The 15,780-nt window shown below is 39.8% G+C and overlaps 1 protein-coding gene across 19 annotated transcripts in view; it reads left to right on the forward strand.

The window, feature by feature from the left end:
- The window catches only part of PRUNE2 (prune homolog 2 with BCH domain), a 296,117-nt gene extending 282,230 nt beyond the window's left edge, over positions 1–13,887 (forward strand). For 15 of the 19 annotated variants that reach the window (XR_013532779.1, XR_013532769.1, XR_013532780.1 and 12 more), the window contains 2 exons: positions 6,056–6,103; positions 10,682–13,887. Coding sequence is in view for 13 of the 19 variants with exons in the window: in XM_035301835.3 (XP_035157726.3) it covers positions 6,056–6,103; positions 10,682–10,712 (79 nt within the window). In the remaining 6 variants the exon portion in view is untranslated. The remainder of the gene's footprint in view (positions 1–6,055; positions 6,104–10,681) is intronic. The other 4 variants (XM_054254600.2, XM_017972864.4, XM_078366158.1 and 1 more) reach the window with 1 other exon arrangement.
- Positions 13,888–15,780: the final 1,893 nt, after the last annotated feature.

Consider the following 15,780-nt stretch of genomic DNA (forward strand, 5'->3'; position numbering starts at 1 on the left):
TTCTTTGAGACCAACATCATCCTGATACCAAAATCTGGCAGAGACTCAACTAAAAAAACTACAGTGTTCATCCATGATGAACACTGATGCAAAAATCTTCAATAAAATACTGGCAAACCGGATCCAACAGCACATCAAAAAGCTTATCCACCACGATCAAGTAGGCTTCGTCCCAGGATGCAAGGCTGGTTCAACATGTGCAAGTCTTTAAATGTAATCCACCACATAAACAGAACCAAAGACAAAAACCACATAATTATCTCAATAGATGCAGAAAAATGCCTTTGACAAAATTCAACAGCCCTTTATGCTAAAAACTCTCGATAAACTAGGTATCAATGGAACGTATCTCAAAATAATAAAAGCTATTTACCACAAACCCACAGCCAATATCATACTGAATGGGCAAAAACTAGAAGCATTCCCTTTAAAAACTGGCACTAGACAAGGATGCCCTCTCTCACCCTCCTATTCAATATAGTATTAGAAGTTCTAGCCAGAGCAATTAGGCAAGAAAAAGAAATAAATTTCATTCAATTAGGAAAAGAAGAAGTCACATTGTCCCTATTTGCAGACAACATGATTGTATATTTGGAAGACCCCATCATCTCAGCCCAAAACCTCCTTAATCTGATAAGCAACTTTGGCAAAGTCTCGGGATACAAAATCATTGTGCAGAAATCACAAGCATTCCTATACACCTATAACAAACAAACAGCCAAATCATGAGCAAACCCCCATTTATAATTGCTACAAAGAGAATAAAATACCTAGGAATGCAACTTACAAGGGATGTAAAAGATCTCTTCAAGGAGAACTACAAACCACTGATCAAGGAAGTAAGAGAGGATACAAACAGATGGAAAAACATTCCATGCTCCTGGTTAGGAAGAATCAGTATTGTGAAAATGGCCAAAGTTATTTGGCCATACTGCCCAAAGTTATTTATAGATTCATTGCTATCCCAATCAAGCCACCATTGACCTTCTTCACAGAACTGGAAAAAAACACTTTAAACTTCATATGGAACCAAAAGAGAGCCTGCATAGCCAAGGCAATCCTAAGCAAAAAGAACAAAGCTGGGGTCATCATGCTACCTGACTTCAAACTATATTACAAGGCTGCAGTAATCAAAACAGCATGGTACTGATACCAAAACAGAGATATAGACCAATGGAACAGAACAGAGGCCTCACAAGCAATGCCACACATCTACAAACATCTGATCTTTGACAAACTGGACAAAAACAAGCAATGGGGAAAGAATTCCCTGTTTAATAAATGGTGTTGGGAAAACTGGCTAGCCATATGCAGTAAGCTGAAACTGGACCTCTTCCTTACACCTTATACAAAAATTAACTCCAGATGGATTAAAGATTTAAACATAAAAACTAACACCATAAAAACCCTAGAAGAAAACCTAGGCAACACCATTTAGGACATAGGCACAGGCAAAGACTTTATGACTAAAACACCAAAAGCAATGGCAACAAAAACCAAAATGGACAAATTGGATCTAATTAAACTTGGAGCTTCTGCACAGCAAAAGAAACAATCATTAGAGTGAACCAGCAACCAACAGAATGGGAAAAAATTTTTGCAATCTACCCATCAGACAAAAGGCTAATATCCAGAATCTACAAAGAACTAAAGCAGATTTACAAGAAAAAAGCAAACAAACCTATTCAAAAGTGGGCAAAGGATATGAACAGACACTTTTCAAGAGATGACAAATATGCGGCCAACAAACATATGAAAAAATGCTCATCGTCACTGGTTATCAGAGAGATGCAAATCAAAACCACATTGAGATACCATTTCACGCCAGTTAGAATGGTGATCATTAAAAAATCTGGAGACAGCAGATGCTGGAGAGGATGTGGAGAAAAAGGAACACTTTTACACTGTTGGTGGGAATGTAAATTAGTTCAACCATTATGGAAGACAGTGTGGCAATTCCTCAAGGATCTAGAAATAGAAATTCCATTTGACCCAGCAATCCCATTACTGGGTATATACCCAAAGGATTATAAATCATTCTATTATAAAGACACATGCACATGTATGTTCATTGCAGTGCTGTTTATGATAGCGAAGACCTGGAAGCAACCCAAATGCCCATCGACGATAGACTGGACAGAGAAAATGTGGCATATATACACCATGGAATACTATGCAGCCATAAAAAATGTCAAGTTCAGGTCCTTTGTAGAGACATGGGTGAATCTAGAAACCATCATTCTCAGCAAACTGACACAAGAACAGAAAACCAAACACCTAATATTTTCAATCATAGGCAGGTGTTGAACAATGAGAACACTTGGGCACAGGAAAGGAAACAACATTCACAGGGCTAGGTCAGGGGGTGGAGGCGGGGGAGGGATAGCAAGGGGTATGGGGAGGATGGGGAGGGATAACACCAGGAGAAATGCCTGATGTAGGCAATGGGGTGGGCGAGGGGGATGGAGACAACAAACCACCATGGCATGTATATACCTATGCCGCAATCCTGCAGGATGTGCACATGTACCCCAGAGCCCAAATACAATTTAAAAAAAAAAAAAAGACAGATGAGCAATATCTTTAAGCAAGACAAGAAATTCAGAAGCTATAAACAAATGAAAAAGTTTAGCATTAGTGGAATTTACTGTTATAATATTCCTGTCTTCTCATTTTCTTTCAAGATAACTGACACCTAATTTGACTAACAAAACTCAAAACTGTACTTTTTTATTCTAAAAAAATTTTCTTAGTCTCGATCCCAACTGTTACAGATAAGAAGTTGTGAAAGTGAGGAAAATACTAGGAATCAAGGAACTGAGTGTTGGTGTAACACACCCTTTAGCATTTATCTGCACTCAAATTGCTTTGCGTCATGAGATTTTGCAGAGGGAGAACTCTCAGTGAGTTTCTCACTCAGATTTATTTTTTCAGGATAACATATTTATGAAATTAAAGAGCCATTTTCAAGACAAAAGATAGGGGGAAAGAACATCAATAATTTTCCCGACAAACCTATTTATAAAGTCATATCATCTTGTTTCTTTCATTATTACCATGAAATCTTGCTTCCTTCAATAGAATTGTTTCCTCTATATTTACACTCTTTCTGCTTAGCTGCCGCAGTAAAATGATTATTGTTTTAGGGTTAGGTGTGTAGCTTTCTCTTTTTCCTCTTACATCCACGATTTTACTCTCTTCCCTACCTGCTACCTAACCTCCCCCAACATGTCTAAATGGTTCACATGGTCCCGAGATGTTTTGATATCCCTCCTAAAGGTAGCACTATGCTTATGCCTAGTACACAGTAGATGCTCAGTAAATTTATGCTGCATAAATTAATGAATTTGCTTAAGAGTCAGTTCACTGCTGTTGAGCAGTGGTTCTCAAACTTTATTGTGCATTACAATGACCTGGAGCACATGGTAAAACACAAAATCCTGTGTCTCACCCCTAAAGTTTCTGATTCAGCAGCTGTAGGGTGAAGCCTAAAAATTTGCATTTCTGGCCAGGAGAGGTTGCTCACCCCTGTAAATCCCAGCGTTTTGGCAGGCTGAGGGGGAAGGATTGCTTGAGGCCAGGAGTTAGACGCCAGCCTGGGCAACATAGCAGGACTTTTTTTCTTTTTTTTTTTCCTACCAAAAAAAAAGTTTTTAATTAGCCAGGTATGGTGGTATGTGCCTGCAGTCCCATCACATGGGAGGCTGTGAGCTAATCGATCTTACCACTGCACTCCAGCCTGGGCAACAGAGTACAATCCTATCTCAAGAAAAAAAAAAAACCTGCATTTCTAACAAGTTCCCAGTGATGCTGATGTGGCTGGTCTCAGAACCCAGCTTTAAGAACCACTGCCTAAAAGTCAAGGGCCAAATAAAAATAATCAGGTTTGTTTTAGAAGTCTATGTTCTTGCTTTGGATTCAGTGGGGAAGCCATCTGCCTGAGGAATCTTCCCTCTAGGGTTTTTTGATCCTGACTTTTTTATAGTAACATCACATGTATGAGGAATTGAAATATATGTGCACATTTGAAAATGTATAAGGAGAAAGAATTCTACTCTGTTGACCCCACAGGTGATGGGAATGCCTTAGAATCCCACCATCTCGGCTACCAGCAACATCTTTTCAACTACCTGTTAGCCTCTGAAGTAGCCCCTGAATTCTAGGAGAGACTCTATAATAAAATATGATCACTGCGGATATACGGTTAGAAGCCAGATATACCCAGGTTCTTCCTGTTGACAGATGCGCCTGATTTTCCATATGACTATTTCAGAAAGCTTCAGGCCGGGTCTAACCAAAGGCAAACATACACTTGGTCAGGGAACAAAACCTATCTGGCCACTGTCTTGCTTTATTCCCCCTCGTGTCTCCCAGCATCCTCCCTCTCCCCTCACATACACACATACCACCACTCAGACTGCACCCCAACTCTAATAGACTTCAGAAGGTGATTTGCTCAGCCTGCCTATCTTTTCTTTAAAACCTTAGTCCTATACAGGAAAGGAAGTTTCATACCTCCGAGGGATAAATAGCATACACAGATCCATTCCTACTTGGAACACTGGGAAGCCTCCATGTGTTGCCTTTGGAGTGACAGTATTAAAGGGTTTGCAAATTGCTATTTTCCTTGGGAGGATTACTCAAAATTAAAAAGCAGCAAAGCTGAGTTTGGAAGATTGCCCTTTCTTGATTCCATTCCAGCTTTGCTGTTTTTCTAGCACACTGTCAACACTTACTTGACTGTCCTTGCTCACTGGAATTGTCAAATTCCTCTAAAAATATCAGACCACCAGCACGAAGGGTAGGGAGTGAGGAAGGTAGGCTGTTATCTTGCCTGGGGAGATAGCCTTCTGCCATTTTCCATAAAAAGCCCGACCTTCATCATGGATCCTCTGATGTGCAAACAGATAAATTAGCTTGTGAAATTATGTTACAAAGAGGACAACTGCACTTAAAAAGGATCGTGGAAGCTCTTTAAATAGTGTTTATTTGTCAATAATAAAATATTTATGGGAGACAGGCACGGTGGCTCACACCTGTAATCACAGCACTTTGGGAGGCCGAGGTGGGAGGATTGCTTGAGTCCAGTAGTTCAAGACCAGCCTGGGGCCACATGGCAAAACCCTACCTCTACCAAAAATACAAAAATTAGCCAGGCATGGTGGCATGCCCCTGTAGTCCCAGCTACTTGGGTAGCCGAGGAAGGAGAATGGCTTGAACCTAGGAGGCAGAGGTTGCAGTGAGCTGAGATAGTGCCACTGCATGTCAGCCTGAGTGACAGAGCAAGACTCTGTCTCAAAAAAAAAAAATGGGAAGGGTATAAAAGTTGAGGTGTAATAAGAATTCATCAAGAATAGAAAAAAAAAATTCAAATTTGCTAACAGAGAAATCACATCAGTATGGAATATCAAAAACAGCTAATATTACACAAAAGCATAAATTTCATAAAAACACATTTATTTCATTATTCTGTATGGTTACATTTGTTTTCTGGGCATACTCAGTTGAGGTGAATGGTAGGATTCGTTCGTATCACACCTGGACACAGCTCAGCTGTGTGGAGTGGTAAGTGTCCTGTTATTTCTGTAAAAGCAACAACGAGGAGAGCTGACACTGACATTTGTTTCTTTCAGTGTACTGGGGAATCCTCTTTCTCATTAAAACTGAGAGTTAACTGTGTTCACGGTGAATATAATTAGGCTTCTTGAGAGGGGTTTTCCTCTGTGTGTAAAGTATTTCATTATTTGGGGTACCAATACAATTTTGTAGTATGTCACCTGAATAAGACAAATTGAAAAGGCAGAAAAAACTGAGGACAGAGGAGGTGTTTGGAGTTTTTAATCTTTGCTTTGTGTTTTTATATCGTGGGCAATCTCTGTATTTCAAAACTGATGGCAAGGGTTACGGCTTAATGTCATTATCTGTTCAGGTATGGATTGGTACAGTATTAAATGGGACTACATTAATCAGTTTCAAATGCCCCAAATCTGTTGTGCTTTCACAGTGGTGACAGTGGGGAAAAGTTGACTGCTTTCTATTTTTTCCTTGCTCTCAGAACTAGCTGCCTTTACAATGATCCAGAAATGTCTTCCATGGAGAAGGAGTAAGAATTCACCATCATTAATAGCTATGTGGTTACTTACAGTGTTATATGGCTGGGGTCTGAAAGACTGAGGACTGGGTAAACCCTTTGTAGATGTTCAGCTTTCCTACGCTCTATTCCCGAAATTAGAAACTTGAAGCTAAATTTGCCAGGTTCACACCATTTCACTCATGATCACCCCTTACATTTCCTAAGGACAACCTATTGACATGGCATTCTATTTTGCCAATCCAAAAATGAGAAAAAAATGAATATTAGGGCCAGATGTAAGAACATCTGGGAAAGAGGAATGCAATTCTGCTTTCTGAATGACATCATCTCTATTTTAATTAATGGAAGTTGGAACTTCCATTTAATCCTTCGGTGGAATGGAGAGAAAATGTGCTTGTTTTGCAACATCCAAGAGGAATTCGAGCCTGGATGAGACTGTAGGAATAATCTATTTGGATGATTACCATCCTGTGAGAAGCAGAAATCGGACACGTAGTGAATTCTTACCACATTCCAGACTGTAAAAAGCTTTACACGCAGTGTCTGATTTTAATCCTCAGAATAAGTTTATGGTACATTTCACAGATGAGGAAAGAGAGGCATAGAGAGACGATCTGACCAGTTGACTGTTTTATAGCTATAAAAAAGGCCCAGAGCTGGAATTTGGACCTGGGCAGTATAGTTCCAGGGCCAATGGTTTTTAAATTGGAAAGAAGTGGTCTTAGTGCTACATGGGTGTACCACCTGCAATTTAATGAAGGACAGAACTACTCACCTAAGAGAACAGAGTGAATTAGTGGCCAAGTCAGTTTCAGGGAATAAACTGTGGTCACCAATAAGCTTTCAGAGAGAACTTGGTCATCCAACAAGAGGCTTCTAATTTGGTTTAAGTTGTGGAGAATCTAGTATTGTCCTTGTTGCTGGGAATCAGGAAGCAGAGGGAAAGGCCAATTTTAAAGTGTCTCTATTGTCACCTTTTGCTGTCTTTGGACCTCTTTTCCATTGAGGTCTAAAAGGAAGTTGGAAAATTATAGTGAAATATCTCTGCATTTGCCATGTTGACCTTGCAGCTTAAAGGAAGTTTAGGCACAAAAACTCCGGAGACAGTCCCAACTGAAAAAGTGCATGAAGAACAAAGACTGGGCCAGTTCTGGATGCATGCCTATGAGTTAGGCCTGCTCTGCAAGGAAATTTTTTTTTAAACAAAATTTTTTAAAAAGAACAAAGACTATAAAGAGACTTTTGAAATCACACAGCTATTTTTCCAAAGGTCACTCTTGTCCCACGTCTTTTAGATGAAGACAACTGCTTCAAGCAAATTGGCACATGAAATTCTGCAAAGCAATAATACCTCAATGACCCAGTCCATGATAATTCTTTTTGCAACGATTTCTTCCCTCAGCAAAACAGTACCTTTAACAGTTAACAGAGACCACAGTTAACAAACGGCATGGAGGGCACTTCTGGAAGCCCAGCCAATGGCCGGCCCATCGCTGCTACATCTTGGGGCTTACCCACTTCTTTGCTTGCTTTGTCTGTCTTGCTCCTTATTCCTATGTAGGGCTGTTTTGGTTGGGAAACAGGAAAGCATTGCTTCTTGTTTGAGTTCGTTCCGGGGGTGGGCATGGAGGAGGGAGGGATACTACAAATTGTTATTGTTACTTCCCACTTTTTAGAAGAACACATTTTTCTCAAGGCTTCCTTTTCTTCAACCTTCTCTTTCCTGAGCCTTTGAGACGTACATGATCACAGTGTGGATGATGAGATCAGGCTAAGGGGCACGAGTAGCCAAGAATTTTTTTTCTGACTTCAGCCCTGGGTTTCTGGCTTTCTTTAGTATTGGAATGAGGGCTTCATTTATCTTCTTCTGGCTCCGTTACACTGCAGGCCATCAGGGACAGAGGAGCATTCTGCGGAAGCATTTTACACCTTCCAGAGCTGGTACTGAACGGGCAAAATGGCCAAGGGTTCTTCCAATGGGCTCAATCAGGCCAAGAATAAGATGGAGTGTGTGCTGATGCTGTAGTGGCCTCTTATTTTCCTCAGAGAGAGAAGGGAAGGTTATGCCCATTTCCTTCTTCTACATAAAATGCAGATGTTTTTATTCATTATTAAATGATACTGTCAGACAGTTTGTAAGGACCTCATTCCATACATGTTAGACACAAAAAATGGCCTGTTGTAAAATTATCAGAAGGTTGCTCTGTCGCAGGAAAAAGTTGCTTATAGAAAACTAAGCCCATTTGCCCAAAGATTAAGAATATTGAATTCTGATTAAAAGTAATTTTTTTTCCAAAAAGGATACTTTAAAAAAAAAAATAGCCCTGGGTGCTTGTCTTTTTCGCTCTTAGGTTTGGTATTTATGAATTCCTTCATGCACTACAACTTGCAAGATGCCTCTTTATATTTTTACCTATTTGTTTAAAGTACAGTGATCAAAGGTGGCTCTGTCTGAGGAAGTTTAAGTTAGAAGCATTGTTAACAGCTTCATTAACTCCACAACATTGCTATTCTCTCAAATATTCACCTTCCAAGTGGTTTCCTCTATTTACTTACAAGAAAATTATTCACTTTTGACTATCTCATAAACTGGGTAAACAGGCTCATCTTTTAGCTTTTGGGTTAGCAAAAGCTAAAGGGAAGAATTAAAGCCTAGAAGGTTTACAAAAAAGTCAGCATGAGAAATAATTGAGGCTGGGCGAAGTAGCTCACCCCTGTAATCCCAGCACTTTGGAAGGCAGAGGTGGGTGGATCACTGGAAGTTGGGAGTTCGAGACCAGCCTGACCAACATGGAGAAACACCATCTCTATTAAAAATGCAAAATTAGCTGGGCAGGGTGACACATGCCTGTAATCTCAGCTAATCGGGAGGCTGAGGCAGGAGAATCGCTTGAACCCGGGAGACGGAGGTTGCAGTGAGCCAAGAGCGCACCATTCCACTCCAGCCTGAGTAACAAGAGCGAAACTCTGTCTCAAAAAAAAAGAAAGAAATGAGATGGGCATCCTGGTGTAAGTGTTGGCTCAGGGTCCGGGATGGTGAAATAAGGTGACCATGTTCTTTAAGCTTCACAAGACTATTTCAGATATTCTGACCCACTCACAATTTTTAGACAATGTGCCTCAAATTTTGGTTTAGTAAATATTCTCTTGATGTGGGAGAAAGTCAACCAACACCGTGAGAGAAAGAATAAAATTCCAATCACCAAATCAAACTTACTACAGATTTCTGGGAACAACTGCAGCCAGGAAGGACATTTTAAAAACAGAAACAAGATTTTTTTTTTAAAAAATGACCTGGTTTATAAAAGTATTTAAGAAAAAGATCTCAGGGTCACAGTGGATAGAAAGAGGATACCTCTAAATCAAACTCTGCAGGCAGGAAAACAAGTCAGAACTAGAAATATTCATGACGACTTGGCTTCCCAAAGGAGATAAGATTGGTGCAAGTAGGGTAATAAAGCAAAGAGCTATTTTCTCATTTCAAAAAAAAAAAAAAAACAACAAATGCTATTGCTGCTAATAACAGACATTATGATATGCTATGTTCACTATATTTAATTGAAAAATGCATTAGCAAGTTGTGAGAGAGTTAGGATCATTCCATTTTACAGATACAAAAATGGAAACTTAGATTAAGATAGGTGACCTGGCCAAGTCCCCGCCGCTCATAAGTGATGGAATTGCTGACTGTATTTCAAATGAAAGCTACTTTACTACCATAAACTTGATGGGCAGACAGCGTGAGTTACCAGTGGCTTTATCTGCAAAGCTTCTAGAATGAACGCTGCTCAACTGCTGCAAATTCCACAAGTAAAGCACAGTAGTAACCTTTTCCACATGCAAGCTTACGGCTCGGGGGCAGAGATAAGCAAAATCCACAGATAGGTCCCAAATCACCCTTTGCAAACTAATAGTTTCTCTTTTATCACAACTGAAATTCCTCCTCTATTTACTGGCTTTTGGTTTTCTTCTTGGGTGGATATGGTAGGAATCCACCCAAGAGGATTCCAGTAAGTTTTAGGCTTACTCCCCAGATACTTGCGAACCCATTGACCTTCTGAAAAACAAGCTTTTCTTTAGTTAGAAACATCCATCTCGGTAAGGTAGGCTCATCCCTTTTGAGTTGAATCCTTTGGCTCCTAGAAAATGTTTGGTGTGGTTTCTGCTTTACTATTCAGCACTTGTCAGACATTACTTACTCCAGGCAGAACATGTGTTTGCTTCACAAGGAAAGGTCATTTATTAAAAATAAGTCAAATGGCATGATTTCCAGAATGCACTAATGCTCCTTTATCTTAATTGACTTTGGGAATGAGCCTTCTCATGAGTTTTTTACTTCCCTGGATCATTTTGAAAAGGTATAAAATGCTTCCAGAAACAATTTTGTAAAAATAAACAGATTTCATATTTTGGAGAAAAGCCTGATGAGCAGAAGACTGTGTTTGACCAGATTTTTCTATTATAAGAAACTTGCATGACTTAAATATTTTCAGTATGTCCTTTGAGGAAAAAAGCAAACACAGTGCCACCCACATCATTACTAAATGTTTCTCATTTGGTTTCTCACTCTTTTTCTTTTCTTCACAGTATTGACTTGAAGCTGAAAGAAAAGCCCTAGCTGGCCACGCTGGAAGAAGAGGATGCTTTTTCTGGTTCATGGTTCTGTTGAAACATATCTACCTGGAGGAGACAGGGCTGATGTTACCTTTTCCACTTTGCACTACCTGGTGCCATTCTAAATTTCTAAGGGGAGTAATAGGAAGGGAGTTTGTTTACTCTTAACATGTTTTATGAAATTGTGTGTACTGTCCTGTTTTGCCAATTATGTGCCTCAGAGATTCTAGTTGAGCCTTAGGAAGAAAGTAGGACCTTCCATTTCAATATTTCCTTAACACGGTGCAGTGATATTTTGTCCCTTAGGCTGGTGTTTACCAGTAAGATACCTTTAATCCACTGTTAACTGTGAGTGGATTTGTTTCCATAGATTAGCTGGATTTCCCTTTGGTGATTGCATTAGGTTTAAGGTACACAGGGCTCAACTCTCCCCAGGAAAGTTACCCCTCTATAACTCCACCTTCAAAATCCTAAGCCTGATGAGGGCAACCATGAACCACACAAGGTATAAAACCATCAGCTAAGTGCCCACTTCGTTCTTGTTTACCAGAATCTTCTTTAACTTCTCAAAGGGAAGCCAGGCTTTCTAATGCATGTCAACTTCATTTTAGTTGTCATATTGGGCATCATATTTTATGTAAATTGGTCTTGTAACAGATCATTTTTCTGATGAATGTTGATGACATTGCGAAATTTAAGAATCAGTGTTACACGTTTGGTAGCTCTCTGAGCTTCAGGCCAGAAACTCAGTTCAAGTTGTTACCTTTTAAATGCCAAGAACTCAAGTGTAAGGCAGCCTACTCAAAAATCATTTGGTAGCATTCAGTTATCCATGACTCCTTCTCTTGCATGCATTATAAAAAGTGATCTGCTTTAAAACACTGTAATCTGATCACAGGCTTAAAGTTAAATATGAGTATGTGCTTTCATGTACCAAATATTTCCTTTACAGTCTTCATACACCCTTTAAAATGCCAATGAGATTTCAAGTCTGTAGGCCTCTAGCAGACGGGCTGGCAAACCACAGCTAACTCTAGCTCACCACTGCAAGCTAAGAATGGTTTTCACATTTTGGGTTTGGAAAAAAGTTTTTGAAGATTTCATGACACATGAAAATTATTCAAATGTTAGTACCCATAAAGAAAGCATTACTGAAACACAGCCACGCAAACTTGGTTTTGTTGTACCGTCTGCAGCTACTTTCACACTGTAACCACAGAGCTGAGCAGTTGCAACAGACCATATGTCCCACAACGCCTAAAACATTGACCATGTTTAGAGAAAAACTTTGCTGACCCCTGCTCCAGCAAATGCATCCTTTCCTATTCCCCCAAATTGTATATAGATAGTTTCTCTAATAGAACAGACAAATGAGGCTGCAAACTAATTTGTTTTTGTCAAAAATCAATGTTTTGACATCCACAGACAGTAAGATAAAAGAAATGGCCTGCTACGAAAGAGGAAGAGCCCTAGCCACAAGATCACAGCTTAGGTTGCAGCTGCCAAAAGGAAGTCTTCTTAGAAGCACCCTTTTAGCAGGCGTTGCTGAGGTCTGTGCCTCCCTCTGGGAACCATTCTTAGTCCCCAGTGTCACCTATTCCAAAGAAGCTGGCAAAAATAAAAATGAAGGGGAGAGAAGGGTTTCACTGTAGCCTCATGGTGGAAGATTCACTGGGGAGAGTTGTCCAGAACACTTGGAGCCCTGGGTATAAGGAGCCTGGAACTGCGTTGAAGTAGACAGGTGATTGATTTTCTCCGACCTCACTTCTTCATGTCTGCCTCCTCCTGTCCTTCCACACACACATAGATCATCCCTCTTTCCTCCATAAGCCTCTATAATTTTCTCTTTTCTCCGCTTGATCCTTTCAATCTAGTGTCTTATTGAATCGTATGTTCTATTGGATCTCCTTACTCATAACATCTGGTTTGTTGGACAGAAAAAAACCCTACAGCCCACCCCCCCCACAGCCCACCTCCACTTTGAAAGCCCAAATTATGCCTCTCCCAGAACATAGTGTTGACATAAATACAGTTACCCAATATTCCTGTTTGTTCACCTATTTGCTACTTGCACTCAGTAGCATCCCATTTTGTAAAATGAATTCCATGGTCACCCTGTCACAGGAAGTAATAGAAAATCCAATGTTCAGTGCAGTGGAGCAAAGTGCAGCCTGAGGGCGTAGAGCTGTTCATAGAGGGCTCCTGCTGTAGCCAAACAGACATAGCAACAATCTCACCATGTATTTATATGTATTTTTAACTTGTCCAGCTCATCTACGGAAAACTACTCAGGGGGTATGCTGTTTGAAGCCTCATCTTCCTACATGAAAATTATAGGCATTTGTCCCAATAAGTGATTTTGTTTCAGCTGTTCTGTGGACTGCAAAAGCGCTCCGATATCTAGGTATTTGCTATTTTATTATCTTAAAAAGACACATTAATTTAATTGCATGTGCTAGAGAAAAGCTACCATGTAAATTCACTCCAAGTAAATAGAATCTTACATGAATCCTAGAAAAATAATCCCTAAGCAGATAGGTAGACAGAGGTAAACATTCACATGATTCAGCTCTCTCACTCTTGCATTCTGAGCATTCTTGCTTTGGTTCTGACTTCTGAGAACTGCTTTGCATGTCCCCTATAGATCTATAGTTAAGGGAATCAAGGGGTCATTGGGGAAAAAGCATTGTTTCTTGAAACTCCTTGGTTAAGAGAAAGAACCGAAATCTGCATAAAAGATACTGTCAAGGAGTGGGAAAGTTCGCTTGAGGGCAGTAGCTCAGTGTGGAAGAAAATCCAGAAGTTTCTGTTGAAGCCATATAATGTTTTATGGGGTTATCCTCTAAGACATTCTCTGAGGTGAGGAAATCACTACTTCTAGCATTTGTCAAGATGTAATTTTAAATATTCAGTTATGGTACTATGTTTGCAACTCTCATCTTATTACCATGCCTCAGTAGTTTGTTCCCTTAGAAACATTTAGATGTGCACAAATTAATCTTTTATATATCTAAAGGTTTTTCTATCATATATTGGATTGCTCAGAATAAAGTATCTATTAGACTTTGTTTTGGTAAATAAATTCTCCCTAATGTAGATGATTAATATAAAAATCTGTAATGATACAATATGTCTATACAGCCTCGTGGTATAATTCAGAAATAAAAGCTGATTCTGCATGTTATGGTTTTCTTTCTCTGAGTCAGCAGGAATCTTCCTCTGGCTTCAGTTTGCAGCAGTTTTATCAGGATGTGAGTCTAGCCTGGCCCTTGGCACCGGACGACTGTATACATTTTGGCCTTTCTGGACACTCACACTTTATTCTCTTCATTTTTGCCTTTCATATTGCAGAGTTCAACACACCAAGCTTTTAAACTGTGTTATTTACTCTTTGGATAAGTGATTCTTACTTTGGAAACATCTCCACGTTCCACGGTTACTTGATTTTTGTCTTCTCCTTTCTCTGCCCTTTGCCTTTTTATGGCATATATTTATTTTTAAATTAAAATGTATTAAATATCATTTTATTTTTAGTGGGGTTTGCCCCCCACACTTTCACAACCTTTAGGCAAAACCAGAGTTGAGAGTCACCACTGTGCTATTTTTTTAACTTAATAAACACATGTGTACCTCTGAGAAAGTTGTTGGACTAGTCAAATGAGAAACTGCTCTACAAAAAGTGAGGCATTGCGTGTTCTTGTGATCTAAACATGAGTTCTGGTAGATACTGTCCTCTACTCAAGAAAGGGAGAAGCAGAAGAAAAGGCTGACAAGTAATTGCAGGCAAAAGAAAGGCATTCAGCTACAAGATGTGGTGCTGCATTCATTCTGCTCCCAGACCTAACTATGGTGGTGGAAACTGGAGGCAGGCTACGTGTCCAGCACTGGGGAAAGGGCTGGGTAAAGTGTGAATACACCCTGTGGTATACCACAGCTGTAAGAAACAACAAACTATATGTTCATAAAGCAACACTTAAATCATATGGTAGAGTGGGAAAAGAACAAACTCGATGTTTAGAGCATAGTGCCACTTACATAACTCTTAAACACACGCACACAAAACTACATATTATCCAAATTCCATATGTACTTAAGGACTTAACCCATGTACTTGAGTGAGGGTAGGGCGTGGAGATCAGGGATAAAGTTGGGAGCCTGATTAAAAATCAAAATCATAAGGGGCCGTTTATAAGCTGAAGTTAAAATAAATGAAGACAACTGAAACTTTCAGTTGTTGAAGCCATGACTTTCGGTCATAGATTACAGAAAGGCTGAGTTGGGGCACTGTGGGTCCCTGAGGAGCTATTTCCTTCACAGCTTCTCTTGTGTGTGCCATGTCCCTGGCTGGCTGTGTCCCTGTGCAGCTGTGTGTCAGAAGCCCGCCCCAGGTTGCATCATCCTGTGCAGTCATGGAGCTTTTTTTAATTCAGCTGGTGACTTTTGACACATCAATCATCACACAGCTATGGGCTTCACGGAGCAAGCAGACTGCTTTAAAATGAGGCTGATTTTCCTAGATAGTTTCATTCATTTCCATTCAAAATAACCTTTAGCCAGGCAAAATTATTTCTTCTCATTCTAATGATACCATTCTAATGATACTCAGACGTTAGACACTGATAACTGCTACCCATAATCTCTCTAGCCTTACTTCTAGTGAGGGACCTATCGCCCTTGACACTGGATTATGCTTGCCTTGTGAAACTTCTGCCTTAGACCAGTAAGCTGGATTACCCTGCTTTCCCACTGTATTCACTGTCTATTGCTGTATTAACAAATTACAGTTGATTCTCATTTTCCACAGTAGTTATATCCTATAACATCACCAAGAACACTGAGTTAGTGAATACTGATCCATTACTCCTGGGGCAGCTGGTCAATCCATAAGCTTGTTTTATGTGTGCTTTGGTTTAAGGATTTCTTATTTAATATATATTGTTCCCTTGATAATGTTGAATTCACAGCCAACAGCCTGAATATAACTCACAGTTGAATGAAGCTTCCGCAACATATTTTCTCCTAAGATACATCACAGCCTTCTTACATTTAGGAATCACAGATAGAACCTCATC

The sequence above is a fragment of the Callithrix jacchus genome, chromosome 1 (assembly GCF_049354715.1).
Source record: "Callithrix jacchus isolate 240 chromosome 1, calJac240_pri, whole genome shotgun sequence".
NCBI lineage: Eukaryota > Metazoa > Chordata > Mammalia > Primates > Cebidae > Callithrix > Callithrix jacchus.